The sequence below is a fragment of the Plectropomus leopardus genome, chromosome 17 (assembly GCF_008729295.1).
Source record: "Plectropomus leopardus isolate mb chromosome 17, YSFRI_Pleo_2.0, whole genome shotgun sequence".
Lineage (NCBI taxonomy): Eukaryota > Metazoa > Chordata > Actinopteri > Perciformes > Serranidae > Plectropomus > Plectropomus leopardus.
In genome coordinates this window covers 26,727,672-26,744,169 of record NC_056479.1, presented here as the reverse complement: position 1 = coordinate 26,744,169, position 16,498 = coordinate 26,727,672, and the positions used below count along the sequence as shown (strand labels likewise).

The 16,498-nt window shown below is 37.8% G+C and overlaps 1 protein-coding gene, 1 long non-coding RNA gene and 1 pseudogene across 3 annotated transcripts in view; 2 read left to right on the top strand and 1 right to left on the bottom strand.

Annotated features, from left to right (window-relative positions):
- LOC121956304 (ankyrin repeat and fibronectin type-III domain-containing protein 1-like) overlaps positions 1-10,060 on the top strand; it is a 28,513-nt gene extending 18,453 nt beyond the window's left edge. Inside the window, exons 10-19 of the mRNA XM_042504447.1 lie at positions 628-757; positions 1,382-1,501; positions 2,170-2,276; positions 3,192-3,306; positions 4,424-4,590; positions 5,307-5,484; positions 5,695-5,857; positions 7,102-7,268; positions 8,021-8,225; positions 8,948-10,060. Of these exons, the coding sequence (XP_042360381.1) occupies positions 628-757; positions 1,382-1,501; positions 2,170-2,276; positions 3,192-3,306; positions 4,424-4,590; positions 5,307-5,484; positions 5,695-5,857; positions 7,102-7,268; positions 8,021-8,225; positions 8,948-9,693 (2,098 nt within the window). The 3' untranslated portion in view covers positions 9,694-10,060. The remainder of the gene's footprint in view (positions 1-627; positions 758-1,381; positions 1,502-2,169; positions 2,277-3,191; positions 3,307-4,423; positions 4,591-5,306; positions 5,485-5,694; positions 5,858-7,101; positions 7,269-8,020; positions 8,226-8,947) is intronic.
- LOC121956305 lies at positions 3,242-13,249 on the bottom strand. 2 transcript variants are annotated; one of them, XR_006106692.1, is made up of 3 exons: positions 12,619-13,249; positions 7,997-8,144; positions 3,242-3,312 (listed from the first exon to the last, which is right to left on the bottom strand). It is a non-coding gene; the product is annotated as an uncharacterized LOC121956305 (long non-coding RNA). The 2 variants fall into 2 exon arrangements; XR_006106691.1 differs by lacking the exon at positions 3,242-3,312 and adding an exon at positions 7,194-7,259 and having other exon boundaries at positions 12,619-13,248.
- A 743-nt stretch (positions 13,250-13,992) lies between these two features.
- On the top strand, positions 13,993-16,302 carry LOC121957283 (annotated as a pseudogene).
- The last annotated feature ends 196 nt before the right edge of the window (positions 16,303-16,498 follow it).

Genomic DNA, 16,498 nt, shown 5'->3' with positions numbered 1-16,498 from the left:
CAAAGCTGTTAAATGTCCCTAAAACAATATCACAATAGTTCAGGATATTTTTGCAATAACAATACTCTCGATTGTGTGACAAAATACTGAAAAATCTTTTACTATTAATTTCAAAAACAAAAAACTGCATCAAAATAAGTGCTAAAGTTTATATGTCAAAATAAACAGTTTGTAAACAAATATTCAGTAAAAACTAAACAATACCTAAAAATTCTTCAGTTTATAAACAACAGCAGAAACTCATATTAAAAATTAACAGTGCAGAAAAAATAAAGTCAACCAAAAATAACATGTAAACACTTGCTAAATACCTTAAAATGTACCTACAATGTACCGTTTGAAGTAGCATTTTCGCTGTCAGCCATGCTTGTTGTTGCCATCCATAAAGGTGTGACGTCATTATGTCAACAAATTAAAAATGTTGCCATGATTATATTAATTTTTCTTATATTAAAAATTAAACCAGTATTATTGTAAATGATATGATATTGCACACCCCCAGTGTGGTTTTTTACAGTGTCAGTTGCATTATCTGAATATTATTTTATTAAGAAAAACATGTTTCCAACTGGACTATGTAAGTCTGTAAAAATATGTTTTCGTTTGGGCTCGTCTTGATCTCATCAGGGGCGTGTACTTGGCCACTGTGTTCTACCACAAGGAAAACATCCTGGTGACAGCTGAAGACCAGATCCCACTGGTGGAGATCCAGTGCTGCTCCACCTCCATCATCCACGACTTTCTTTGGTTTGCCAAGGTAAACTGTCAGGAGAACAGTTTAATTTAATTAATTTATTCAACTCAATTATTCAACTCATATCACAAAGACAACACACAGAACACACAAAATAAAGGAAATGTTTACAGTAATATTCACAAACTTGTTAAACTTTTCATGTCCATAATCAACAATGATATATACATCTACAACGGTGGTTTACCTTTTCAAAATATACCTGGTTGTATTACCCAACAAACAAATAAAAAAAAGAAAAAGAAAAACAAAGAATAAAAACAAAACAAACATGAAAGAGAAGAAATGAAAAAAAAATGTAAAAAAGAAAAACCAAACTAAACAAATGAATGAATAAATAAGAGAAAAAGAAAAGCCATATATATATGTATGTATATAAATTATTTTATTTTATATTTTTTTGCAGTCAAGACCAGAATCTACAGTAAATTTTTCTACTCATCATGTTATCCGAAATCATGCCTTGCACGAACAGTGCTGCTAATTTTTAAATGCGCTTTGGAACACAGTCAATACAGTTGAGGCTTTCAGTGTTTATTTATTGATTCTACACATTTAATTGTCCAGAATGATGTAATTTTGTGTGTGAACTGGAAGTTTAAAATGTATGTATATTTTATCTTGTAGTTGTCCTGTGCATGGCAACAAGTGCCCTGGCTCCAGCAGGCCCTTTCCTCGGCTCATTCGTCTCCTTCCTCGCTCCTCCAGAACAGACACAACATTTTAAGAGCCGTTTCCCAGCTGCAGGTAATAAGTTAAGCAGCATACTCAGCATGATGAGAGGCATCAAAATGGGTTAATTGTTATTTTAATTACCTCTTGATATCTCTTCTTCCTCCTTGTGTTTTACTGGTGCCTCACGTTCCTGTCTCAGGCTGCAACCCCCCAGAACCTCTGCTTGTCTGCATAAATCCTTTAAAACCTGGATTATCAGTTTTTTGTGCAGCATTCAAACCCCTTTCACCACCATTTAAAACCTTATGAAGCCCAAGAAAATTGGTTCGATTTCTTTCAGAAACAATATGATGATTTGTTCTGTTACATTATTTATTTTTTTAAATTTAAATTGAATGTTATTTTTTTCTTACATGTTTATGAAAGAAATCAAGCCAGTATTCTCAAGTTTCAAAGGGTTAACTTTGTGTGCTTAGAGATTTTTTTTAGCATTTTCTAGGGGTTATTTTATTGTTTTTTGTTTGTTTTATGTTTTTTTTCCAGCTTTTCTTTCTTTTTTTACTTATTTTCACGCATTTTTCTAGTAACTAATATATAGTTAAATTTGGGGCTGTTTTTTATGAGGCAGCTTGTCTCTGTTTTGGAAAGAAATCAAGTTAATTTGGTTAGGTTTCAAAGGGTTAATTGCTAATATCCTGACATTTATTCTACATGTTTCTGTTTTACATCTCAACCTTCAGTCTTCCATGGGAACAGTGGACCTGGGTCAGGTGTACTACGAACCTCTGAAAGACAGGCAGGGCAACGTCTTATTGGTAACTCTGAAGGAGTTCCCGAATCCTCCCAGGTGAGAAAGAGGCTTTTGTTACAGTCTGTTAATCCCTGTCGGACACATTTTTCTTTAGTTTAACCTCTGTCTTCTGTTTAAGGGACAGTCTCCGACTCACCAGTCTGCTGCCCTGAGACATGTCCCGAACATTTTCAGTAAAAATCAGACCCAAATTGTTATCTGGCAATTAAACTTTTTGAGACTGGGTGCTGAATCCTCAAAGGGGATATTAATAAATTTGTATTCATTTATTTATTTTTATTTTATTTTATTTTATTTTACTTTAGCTTATAATAATAATTATTATTATTATCATTTTAAATATTATAATGATTGTTTTTATTTTATTTATTTACTTATCAGTATATTTTTAATATGTATTTTATTGTTTATTTCTGTATAATTTAAAAAGATATTACTGTGATTTTGTCTCTTCAAAATTTGGCATCCCATATGGGATGCACTGTAAGTGTTTTCATGTGTGGATTTATAATTAACCACACCGGTGGGTTTTCTTTGTGATATTGCCGAATGCGCATGCTGAAAAAGGCGTCTGGCCCAAAACGTCCGTGTGGCAATAAAAAAATGCTATAATCTGAGTGCTGTCCTGATCTTGACTGAAGCAAACATTTCAGTAAAACAAGAAATATCAAAATCTGTCACAATGAATTTTTAATCCATCTGCCAGACTTTATCAATCACCAAATAATAATTTCCATAATCCCATGCCCAAGGGAGATAATAACCTAATCAGGCAGAAGGCAGGGTTTGCTCTGCAGATATGCAGAATGATGTTGTCGGGATATTTATCCATCTGTCTGTTTTTTGCTAGTGTTGTTTCTGGCTTTGTTATACTAATATGAATTAATCAGACTAAGTTTTTTTCCTTTTTCCTTTTCATTTTTTACCTTTTCTTTTTTGTTCTGCTCCAAGCCCTCCCGACCCTCCGCTCCACTGGATGCCCCTGGCCCGTCTGGAAAAGAACCGCAGCCGAACACCTCTGCTGCCCGAGCCCACTGCCATGGACATGCTCTACGAGCAGCTCAAGGTGAACCTGAGTTTGTGTTTGTTGAACGGAGAGCGAGACAGAGACAGAAGAAGTCAAACATGGAGCAGCAGCGATGAGCAACAAAATGTATTGCGCACTGAGTGTATAGTGATCGCGTGCATTGACTCTCCTGGCTGGAGGGGTGTTTTTCTCTCCTGTTCAACTCAAATAACCCCAAAAACAAATGAAAGGAATACGTCACCCACAAATGATCATTTGTACACCGGGTACTCACTCTGTGCTGTATTGAATTTGTGAAGGAAATTAAAAACAGAGAAAACTATTGAAAAATTGAAGTCATAGGGGTCTGTGTTTAACAACAGCAAAACTCAAAACATTTGTTTACAAACTTTTACACAACTTCTGCAGTATAATCCAAGTCCATTCTGCTGGCGGAGCAGCTGACTTTATTGCTCCAATAATTTGAATGGAGAAGGAATTAGACTAGACTTTCCAAATGTTACTGGACCGAGTGGATTAAATACAGATGGTGAAACGTGTCATTTTGTAGGGGGTTCTGACACTTTAAAAAAATATGTCCTCTTATTTACAGACACCTTTTTCCTAATATAAGTCAATAGGAAAAAGTCTTTCTAGGCCCCATGGCATCACTTGAAAGACCCTGATGGTGTGATGCCACTTTTGGCCACTATGTAAAAACTGGCTTCAAAGCTCGGCAGACTTCATGGGGATCTGGGATTCACTCACTTTTTGCCGCCAGCTTCAAGTGGCCATTTGAGAAACTGCAATTTTTATCAATTCCACACTTCAATTTTCAGCCCTTGAAGTTGCCTCTTGGTGTATATGCACGTGTTTGAGAACCATTAAAACTGTATATAAATATATATAGGTTGCTGCTGTAAAACACTGCCCCCTTTTACTCCAATTTTGCGAGCATTTTCTCAGTTTTTGGAGCTTTTGTTCACTGTGGAGGCACATGCAAAAAAACAAGTTTCCTTCACGAATCCAAGGTAAATGCAGGGGAAAATTTATATACAAATGACCCTTTTGGTGGTAAAGTATTCTTTTAAAAACACGCCACTGGCATCTAAACACTACATCCTATTCACATCTTATAAAATAATCAATGCCATAAATGTTTATCTTTGTTCTCCAGGAGAAACTATCCCTCCACAGGCACAGCATTCAGTGGGCTCAGCCGGGTTTGTACGTGGGCATCCTGAAACTGTGCAGCTCGGTGGAACAGATCCGGGTCCTGGTGCCCCAGAGGCTGCCCAACCTGCTCTGCCACACACGGGTCCGACACAATGCCCACGTTTCCAGGTAACGCAGTTTTAACATGATATATATACTTCACCAGGCCCATCACAAAATGTCACTAGCTGATTGATTAGCTTTCATCCTCCATACTTTAGCTCAACAATAACTCACACTTAAAGACATCATTTCCAAAGCATACCTTACCACAGGTGCTACTTTCATGTGTTATTAAAAATGTGTTAACTCCTGGCATGAGAAAGGATGCTGTTTGGCTGCCAACTCTCATCTCTTGGATGTTGGACTTTCACATTAGTCTTCACCTACAAGGCAGCATCTCCTGCCTGCAGCTCTATTACCTTCCAACAATATGATATGATGTTGAATCAATCCAAACACATGAGAACCGCTTCAGAAAAATGGTGTTTCTAGGATTTTAGGACACTTCTAGGATTTTAGGACCTCTGTAGGGGGGTGCGGGAGATCCCCCACTGTCACTTTTTTTGATAAACAAGCTCTATTTTGATGCTGTCTTACTCACTCTGGCACTTTATGTATACTAAAAATCCAAAAACAGTTCCCAGTGTGAATCAGTTTGTTTTTATTGTGTATAAGAAAATGGTTGGGGGGTCACCTGTAACCCCATTGGGAACCAGATGTGAAAGTCGAGTCACCGCCTTAGAACATAAAGTAATAGATGTCAATTGACCACAACATGCATCAGCCCTTCTGTAAGCCTTTTACAGCTCTGTTTTGTAAACTGCATCCTTACTGTGTGACAGAGAGGAGTGGGCATGGCTTCAGAGTCATGTTTACACCACAGCCAGTGGCAGCGTTCCAAATCTTTTGGGCGGCGAGGACGAGAGCGTGATGGAGAGCAGCGGGCTGGTTGAGTTCGTCAGGTCACTGAGAGCAGCAGTCACACATCTCCTGACAAAGCTCAACATCCCCCTCTACAGGGTAAAGTCAGCTTCAAACACACACCTTGACACTCTTCTTTCTGAGCAACAAAGTTAAGTTATGAAATGTTTAGAAATGGGAAGATTACTCTGTACCATTTTATAATTTCTTAGGATGGCTTTTGGGGCTAAACTAATGCAGCAACATTGAAATTCACTTCAACATCAACAGATTTTTAAACATTTTGACATATTTTTGTGTCTGTGCAAGGCCTATCAGTATGGAGTGTACACCCGAGAGCTGCTGCAGTTTGGAGACAAGATGTCCATGCTGCTGCTGCTGCCTCCCAGTGAGGATTTCAGCTCCAGTTACTGGCCTCTGGTGGGGACCAAGGAGCCCGGGCTCACCATGCCCCTGCAGATCTTTGAGCTGGGTAGGTGGAAAACTATAGTCCATAAATATGGGATCTCTCTCACATCAGTTTTTTCAAGCAGTGGCAGCTGAAGTGAAAAAATAAAGAAAATAAGACTGGGACCACAGTGGCTCTTTAGGATACAATAAATGCCTGGCTTTCTATTAGTGAGACCATGGTCTCCTGGGGCCCTTTCAAGCAAAGAAAAATAGCAACATTGCATAACAATAAAGTGACAGAAGTCATTTCATCTTATTAAGATCAAAAAATGTGTCTCATCTTCAAAGTCAAGAATTGTGGATAACTCCAAAAAAAACACCCCATGAAATGCATTTCAAGCATTGCAGTTTGGTTGGAAATAAGCACACTGAGGTCCAGTTTATGTCTTTTGAAGACAAGTCAGTATCATTGTTTTTCCATCTCTAATTAGTCTTTTGATCCTCCTTTTCATCCACACTTTGGGGCTCGTTTTGACTCAAATTTAAATCCATCTTTCCTTTTGACCCTGTTGAAAATTCAAACGCTGAAGGCTTGATGAAGTGTGCTAATGAGTTGCGAGGCTTTTTCTCTTAAGGCTTTAAAGCTTCAGCTGGTAGCTTTAAAAAAAATCATATTTGTAAGAGACTCCTTGGCTCTGATCAATATATGTATCCTTGTACAATGGTAGGTATGATATCTTATGAAAATGCACATGACGATTTTGTACATCTCAACATTTAGCGGCCCACAAATTACATTACCTAATGTAATGTTGAAGTTACTTTGGTTAGGTTTAGGATAAGAAACATGGTGACGAAGTACCCTAAAAAGTTTTTAGAGTTAACTTTGCTTTACGTGGTTCCAAAAGCCGCTCTCATTGGCAGGTGTCTGCTGTCAGTTATAAACGACATAAGCCGATTACTGCACAAATAAAGACCTGAACCTGCAGCAGACAGTGTAGTACAAATACCTCCTGCAGACACCTGTAAGAGAATTAGAGCGGAGCCCTTCCAGTGTGTGGCGCTCCAGGCGTCCTCCTATATCGCCTATGCCAAGGGCCACCCTGGTTGGATGTATAATTCAGGTGTGGTCGATTCTTGCAATTGCCATTAGAAGCAGCAGAAAAATACTTTTTTTTTCCCTGAGATTTTTGTAATTTTTATTAGAAAATAGTGACAGTTTCATCAAATATGAACCAAAAACAAATTTTCTTTTTGAAGAAAAAATTAAATTAACAACTACAACTTTAATAAAGTGATATGTTTTTCCTCTTCACTCATCTCCAGTTCACTTCTGGACATATGAGCGGGACTTCCTGTCCCAGTACTGCCAGGCCTGGGTGAGACTGGAGCTGGACACTCATCTGGCCCAGCAGGCTCTGCGGGAGGCGCTGGACACCAAGGAGGTGCAGGAAGCCCGAGAGCGCCTCAACCACATCTCTGAGCTTTCCCATGTAAGATCACGAACAAACAAAAAAAGGATAAAAACTAAAATGACAAAACTGTAAAACATATAGTAACAGAGAGTTTTGTCTCCTTTTCTTTGTATAGGCATACATCTTTAATTCTGTGATTATTATAGGCTCGATGTAATGAGGGAATTGAAAAGGAAATTGGAATATTTATGGACATTACAACATATAATGTTTGACTATAAAAGAGGATGATTTAACCCATTGAAACCTGGATCAGCATCAGTTTTCTAATGCTGTGTTGAGATGCCTTTCACAAGGTATTTTACCCTTGATACCTGATGAGGAAAAAAAAGCAACGAGCAACTTGGCACAAAATGCCCCACAAATGGTAAGAAATTAGTAAAAGTTACAATAAAATGACCAAAAAATTGGTTAAAAAAAAAAAGAACATTTTAAAATGCTCAGCAGAAATGCCCCCCAAAAATATTTGTAGATTTATTATACCCATATCATCTAAATTATTTTAAAGACAAAATGTATACACGTATTTTTTATTTATTTATTTTTTTTACAATTTTTTTTTATTTTTCGTTATGTCGCCTTTTTGTGGTTATTTTCAGATAAATTTCTTTTTCTTTTTTGAAAACTATTTTCCTGCTAATTTTACAGCCATGTCTTGTTCGATTTCTCATTTCTACACGTTTTTGAGAGAAGTCAAACCAATTAACTCAGATTTTAAAGGGTTAATGATTTTGGTTGGACTTTACCTTTAACTTTCCCTTTTTCCTCAGCGTCTGGATGTGGTGTGGAGAGATGCCCGCTGGATCATGGACTGTCTGCAGTGCGTTCGCTCCAAGCAGTGGGTGGGTGCGGTGCCTCTCGGCCTGGTGATGGGAGGAGACCCGCCGCCTCGTCCTGATGGCGAGGAAGAAGAGGAGAGTTTGACCGCCAGACTGACGTGGCCACATCGCATTCAAGCACAGAGAGCCATAGCAGGTACAGTGATGACGTGGGTGTAACGTGATGTGGTAGCACAGTTAAACATAACACCTCATACAGCCCCACTTCAAAAATCCCAAACTGTCACTTTAAGGATTTATCAACATGTGTTGCCTTGAAAAAATAACATATATTTCCAAAGGAAAACTAGCAGTTCTTAAAATTAAATTTGTTTTAAAACAAAATGTTGATTGTTTTTGGTTTGACTCTTTTATGGTATACCATATTTGCTACCAAGACTATTTTATGCATACGTAAAATCAGTTATAATTGAAAGAAAAAGCCAATAAAGATATTGTAAACCATTTTAAACCTCAACAATTTTTTAAAAACTTTTAAAAAAACAAAGCAATGAGCAACAAAAGAAGAAATTATCCAAAAATTAAGAAGAAATTAGTGAAAAGTACAAGAAAATTACCTGAAATTTTAAATAAAAAAAAAAGAAGGTAGGAAATGACCAGGAAAAAAATCCTTAAAAATTCTAATAATTTTGTGACATAATTTTAGATAGGTGATTATGAGCATTATAAATATAGTTTTTCCCCGGCTTTTTTTCCCTTAGACATTCGGCCCAAGCTTTTAAGAAATTGCACCAATTTTCAAAAGTTAAATACTTGTGAAAGGCATCTGAAAGCAGCACAAGATATGTGATGTCTCTCCAGGTTTCGAAGCATAAATATGAGACTTAAGATTTCAACTTCTTCCCATTTTTCTTTCAGAGTGTTTAGTCAGCGCGACTCCACCAAATGTCGTCTCTGCAGAGATCGCCGCTCCATCAGAAATGATGGTCGTCCCTGCGGATGCCACGCTGTTAATGGAGGGAGTTGCAAAGGGAGGATACCCGGTGGACATCACCGCACAATCAACTCTAGATCTGACAAGCATCGGCCAATCAGAATTAGGATGTGCAAGCGCTTTAATTGAATCTGGACTGGAGACCGGTGCCGTCGCACAGTTTGAAGGGGGGTTCACAGATCTGGACACACAGCAGTCCTACAGCGAGGAACAGGACTTCCCCTCCAGCATCACTGAGGTCATCCGGCCGATGGAGATGGCTGAGTTGGTGGACATCTTGCCCACACTGAGTCTCATCGAGGAGGAGACCCCCAGTGGCCCATCCTCACCGTCAGTGATGGACATGCTGGAGAGTTTTGGACTGGGGATCGGTGAAAGCAAGACCTTCTTCGATTTAGAGAATTCAAACATGATCAATGGAGCCGGGACTTTGTCACAGCCCAACCTGCACTTAAACAGCAGCAGCAGCATGACAGAGACACAGTGCGAGATCACAGACATGTCCGCCTCTCTCTCTGCCTCGGTGGACACCACGGGTGGTGACGAGCCTGTGTTGAGTTGGGATTTTCCTTCAGAGGATACAGAGACTCAGCAGGTTTCCTTTAAGGGAACGTGCTTTCCATTGAGAAACCAGGTGGAGTGGGACAAACCTTCGAACATTTCATCCTGATGTCGACTCACGCACCGGCCTACTTTGAGCTTGAATAAAACTAAATCAGTAGGCTGCACAAAGGTCAATATGCAGACAGAAAATCCTTGTTACAATCAGCTTGAAAGTGATTTTTAAAATCAGTGTCCAAAGGCTCACTTATATAATAATAAAGGTACACTTTACCCTCTAAATGACCATTGTATATCAGTTATTCCCCCATGTTCTGCTGAATTTGTGAAGAAAGCCTTGTTTTTCTTGCATCGAATCCAAAGAGAAAGAAAAAATTGTTGAGGAATTGAAGTAAAAAGGGTCCGGGGTTTAAATACAGCAAAATTAAATCAAAATTTCTGTTTACAAACTGTCATTTTCCCACCCACATGCTCAGTACTTCCCAAACACATGGTTTTTGCAAAAACATTGCTAAACTTTGCTATGCTCTTGTTTTTCTTTTTTTTTAATTTTGTTTTTATTGGCAGCAAGAAAAAAAAAAGTTACAAAAACTTTACTTCAAGTGCATAAAGGTAAGGTAGGATAGATGAATAATAAATGTAAAACTATGACTTCAATTAATCAATAATTTGCTCTCTTGTTTTTGAGGCATGAGAGAAAAACAAAGTTTTCTTCACAAATTCAATGTAACACAGGGCAAGTAATTGATAAATGATCATTTGGTGTGTGTCATATTTCTTTAACACCTTTGGACTAAAATTCAAGTATCTAGATACAACTTGATTTGTGTCATTTGCACACGTCTGAACCTGCAGAATCTTTTCTAATGTTCAGTACATAAAAGCTTATATTATTATTATATTGGTTTTTTAAGAACTGAAATTCCACCACTCACTACAGCACAAAACTGCTTGATTGAGCTAGTAATCAAGCTCATAAAATGCATGCAGTTCAGTAAAAAATGTCGCATTCCCTTTGCAGTCTATAAAAAACTGTTATTGTGCATGTGTGATGAAATGTTGTGTTTCTTTTTGGGTTTACCTGTGTGCACTTTTAGCATTACATAAAACACCAGTAGCAAGATTTGTAATCCTGTTGATGACATATGAACTGCTGTTGTTATCAACAGTCCTGATATCCAAGTTCTGCTTGAGCTGAAACTTAATGAAGGAAGTCAGATAAAAGCGGTTTGTAGGGGAAATTTGGTTGCTACAAGAAAACAAAACTTACAGTTTGAGAATGACAGAGGATCATTTCTTTTTCACGACAAAGGTCTATTCAAAAGCTGATTTTCAAAAAGTACTGAATAGTTTCAATTATTTGCATGTATTTGCCGATTATGTATCATACACATTACACAGAACAAATGATTTCTTGGTCTCAGTTTGTTAAGAAACATATAAGCCAATCAAACTCACACATTCATGTCAGTTCTGTGTTGTTTTGCAGGAGATCTGGCCTTTTTTCATCTTTATTTGCTGTATATTTGCCTCTTTCTGCACAACTTCCAGTAAACCAGAGATTTAACTACAGCTGAGAAAACATGCAAACATGCTAAATGTTTTGGAAGTAGCCAGAGAGAGACGAAATCGTGCCAATTGGACAAAGAGTTTGAGAGGGATGTCTAAAAGGGAAGAAGAAGAAAAGATGCAGACAGGGTTGGAAATTAGCACCAGCCAAATTGGCAAAGTGGCAGCAAGATTTGCTTCACTGACAAGCCAAAAAAAACAATCTATTGAATGGCTGGTAGATTTTGAACATTTCCAAAATTAGATGTGGATTAGAAAGACTGCAACAACTGACAGAGTGAGGTAGTTTTCATGGCTGAATGTTTGCTGATGTTTCTTTACAAAAGAGCCACACACACAGGAAGAGAAAGAGGTGTGTTCAAGGCAAATTGAAAATACAAAAATAAAATATAATTGAATAGAAAAGAATGGAATAGCTTTTCCTTGCAGCTCTTTCAACAAGTCTCTATATATTTTGGGAGATTTGCACCAGCCTTTTTTAAATGAGGGGGTTTTATCTTTGGTAGAAAGAGGAGTGATTTCACACCTGATATTTGGTTTATTCAATTGAGACGAAAGATAAAAAAAAAAAAAATAAATAAATAAAAAGATACATTCTTGCATTTTGGTTCAGGTTTGGTTCCTGTTGACACTTAACTAGGAAAAGTAAAGAGGTACAGGTACATATTGATTTAACAGTTTTGGCAATTGTCATACTGCATCATCAGGGCCAATGTGAGGAAAATCAAATTCTGGTGACTGACAAAGTTTATATAGCATCACTTTAACCCATAGGGATTGGTGCATTATATGCGCTTTTCAGTCTTCATCCTTTTGATCATTTTGGCTGTGTTCATGCATGTGGCATACATTTTTGCAAGATTGTGTATTTTTGTTAAATCTTGGAATAGCCAGCTCAGCTCCCACAATAAGTCTTAAATACACTGTGTAAACAAAATTGTTACATTCATACTGTTAAGTGCAGAAAATGCTCAATTGAAACCCTTTTAAACTGCAAGTTTTTATCCCTCAGCCATCAAAGCATGAACACATACATTATATTATTTCTGGGTGTCATTCTGGGCTTTTGCCCTGGAATTTGTACGGGTAGGGTAGTGGCATCATGACAAAAACCTGGCATTTAAAGGGTTAAAATAGAAACAATGAATATTTGATATTTATGATAAGGACTGATGTTGGTTAAAAAAAATAACTCATAACTCAGTGAAAGAATAAAATATTAATGTATAAAATTAATAATATACAGATTATCATATGCATGTAATATTATATATATGACAATATATGGATTTATTATTGCTTTAGAGATGGAAATTATGCCAAATTCACATATCTGCTGTCATAAAATCCTGCTGTGGTTTGTTTTCTTTCACACCTCAATCTTAATCAAACCAAACAGATTAGGTGTAAAAGCCCCCTAAAATACTGAGCAGTATTTAAATATCATGAATGTGTGGATACTCACATTATCAAATGCTTATGTGTTTGAAGTGGGTTGAAACTCTCCAAACTACTGTTGGTAAAAATCCTATTAAACACTGCCTGCTTTCACAAACTGCTTCAGCAGTCCATGAATAATTTTTCAAAGTAGTTCGCATTTCTGGAAATTTCTTCTTTTTTTCCTCGTACTAATGAGGAACAAGGCTGTAGAGTTTCCGTTTTACTGCCCTGCAGGAACATGGTTCACTGTAGCAGGTGTTTTCACTTAGTCTGCCTAATTAGACCTCTGCTCAGGACTGTGTGGGCTGCACACAGTGAAACTGATTGACAACCTCTCTGCTGCCATTGTTAATGCCGGACAACTTAAATGTTTTTTATTCTTATTTGTACTAAGAAATGATGGGGACAACTATTCTGGAGAATATGGGGATTTAAAAAACTAGTTGAACAATCTGTGGAGAGTTTTCTCCCTGCTGTGTTTGTCATTAGTAGTCTAAACTGAGTAGATGGACTTTGTAAGAACATTTTTGTGATAAGGGGGTGCAAAGAGTGAAATATTAAATTTTACATTTCTAATTAACTTAAGGCCAACTTTTTCCCGACATCAAACAGTCACTGATTAGGAGATCAAAGCAGAATGTTATCAATTTTATTCTGAAATTAACAGCCACAACTTCAGTTTTTTCATCACTAAATACTGGCAGTGTTGCAGAGACAGTAGTTACATGTAACAGATGTTATGTAGTTAAAGGTCCAGTGTGTAGGATTTAGGGGCAACTTTTGACAGAAAACGAAGCAAAATGCAAGAACTGAAATGCAAGTTTTAGTTCTGCAACATCACCACAAGATGCCGCTAAATCCTTCATACTAGAACTCTAAATCACAGCATTAGTGTAATTGTTATTTGTTACAGCAAAAGAATAAAATTAAATTAAATAAATAAATTCCATTTCCAGACCATAAATTGCTATTAGACTAGTTTTATACCAATAAAATGGTACTTCTGTGGCCTCTATGAAGGTTATTGTAGGTTTATATTAATTCAAGTCGAGTCAATTTTATTTATAAAATTATTTATCACAAAACACCTCAGAGGGCTTTACAGCATACGACATCCCTCTGCCCTTAGACCCTCACATCATCTAAGGAAAAACTCCCCCTAAAAAACCCTGTAACAGGAAGATCCTTCTTCCAGGACTGACTTGCAATAGATGTTGTAAATAACAATTAAATTACAATAATGACAAAAAAAGAAAGAGAAAGAGAGAGGGGAAGAGATGCAGAGCAATAATGGTCATATTACAATAGTGAAAGGTGTAAAATTACGAAATGCACTCTATGATAGCATGTGAAATACAAGTGTCTCATTTTAATTGTTTTATTTAATTGTGCTGTGTTTATGTCAATGATTGTAGTCTATTTGCAGTCAGCTGACCACAGACTGTATATAAATGTATTATTATTTATTATTATTGTACAGTCTTTGGCGTGGACCTGAAAGTACTTGTGAGTGTTTGCTGCCCTCCAGTGGTTTACAGGATGGTGGTGGCAGCGTGGAGCATCTCTCTGCAGCTGCACTGATGCTCTCTGCAGGAATGATTAGATAACAACCAAAAACTAGAAAACATCTCAGTCGCAGCAGAAATATACGGAACTGGCCTTCTGTGTTGTCGCTCACATCAAATAGTCCCAACAGCAGGCCCAAAGGCTTTACTGTCGTTTCTCTGGCAGGATGTCATCTCCTGAAAATGCTGAGTCACACAAAGGTAGGTCGATTTTTTTTTTGTTCCAAGTTGGTAATCGGAGCAGCATTGTGCTGTTGCACTGTAGATTACAATGTCCACATAATTGTACTGAGCCAAAAAGCATTATACATAACCTTGTGAATAAGCCCATATTGTTGTGTCAGTGCTAATTTCCAATTATATGAAATAATTCTGAAATTATATTCATGCTCCTTGAAAACAGGTAACATAAAAGGTATAGCATTGTATTTTTAGATTTGAACTGCATCAAAAAATAAGCAAATTAAAGAGGGTTTTTTTTGGTAAATAAAATTAATAATTTGAGTAAATTAAATTAAAAAATAAACGTGTATAGAGCTCATAAATTGACATCTAAATAACTCAGATAACGCACTCTGAGAATATTAATTTTCCTCCTTAATGTAACTTATCCTCCTAAAATGATTAATTTAAAAACAATTATACGATACATAAAATCAAAACGTAATCCATAATTAATAAAACAGTCCAAATGTTATCTTAAATCTTTTATATTCCCTAAAATAAGCAAATTCAAAAGAGAATTTTTTTTTAATTAAAAGGAAAAAAAAGAAAATTTAAATAGGTAAAGATAACATAAAAGTGTATACTAAATAAAAGAGACAAAAAATAAATATGACTCTAAAAAATCTAAACAAAAAAGCAACTCAGACAAGGCAGTATCGGCGCATTGATTTCCTTCCTTTACCTTTTCCCTTAATGTATCTTGTCTTCTTTAAATAAGTAATTTAAAGCATCATGCCATATAAAAACAACCCAATCCATAATTTATAAATTAGCCCAAAAATTATACTAGATATTATTATTATCATTATCATTATCATTATCCTTATTATTATAAAAACAATAATAATTATATAAACAATAATAATATACATACTGCTGTTTGTCCACAGTCTGTGAAGCATCACCTCCCACATCAGATGCTGATCTCCTGAGGATCGTCCTGTTAGGGAGGACGGGGACGGGCAGAAGCTCCTCAGGAAACACCATCCTGGGCAGGCCGGCCTTCTGGGTCACCGTGTCGCCCTCTTCTGTCACCACACCGTCCACCGTCGAGACAGCGACGGTGGACGGACGCAGCGTCTCTGTGATAGACACCCCAGGTTTCTTCCACACACGCCTGTCCCCTGAGGAAGTCATGGCAGAGGTGGGACGCTGTGTTGCCTTGTCCTCTCCGGGGCCCCACGTCTTTTTGGTGACACTACAGCTCGGCAGGTTCACGCAAGAGGAGAGGGACGCCTTAGAGTGGATCAAAGCCACATTTGGACCCGGGGCCGCCAGGTTTACCATGGTGTTGTTCACCTGCGGGGACCGGCTGCAGGACAAACGTGTCCAGGACTTCCTATCAGAGAGCGAGGAGCTGTCTGAGTTTGTCAGCAGCTGCCGCGGGGGGTATCACGTCTTTGATAACTGTGACAAGACGCCAAAACAAGTCGTGCAGCTCCTGAAGAAGATTGACAAAACCGTGGCAGACAACGGAGGCGGTTGCTATAGCAACGAGATGCTCAAGGATGCTGATAGAGTCGTCAAGGAGGCACAAGAGAGGATTCTGGGAGGACACAAGGTGGAGTCTCCAAGGAAGACAGCTGCAGATGAAGAGGAGCAAGGACCAGAGAAAAAAAGAGAAGAGGAGGAGAGGAGAAAGGAGGAGGAGGAGGCCAGAAAGAGAGCAGAGAGGCTTTTCTGGTGCGAGCTGGTGACGGCGATGGGGAAAGGTGCGGCAGAGGGGGTCGGGATCCTGGGGAAGGACGACGGGAAAGGGAAGGCTGTGAAAAAGGCGAAGGTGGTGGAAAGAGCGGCGGCTCTGGCAGCGTCGCCGCTCTCCCATCACCTCGGCTGCAAAAGCAGTTGGAGGAGCTGTGAGAGAAGGGAGCAAGGTGTTATACAAACATGGAAAAACTTTCCTAAAAACACCTCATTAAAACCCTTTGAAACCTTCTCTTGAGTTGCTTTCAGACACCTTTCACAAGTATTTAACCCTTTGAACCCTGAGTTAATTATTATTACATATCTTTTTAAAGACATGGGGAGAAAGGCAGTGGTAGGAAATGTTCCATAAATTGCAAGAAATAAACAGCCAGTGAAAAATGTCTAGGGTTTCTATAATTATCATAAATA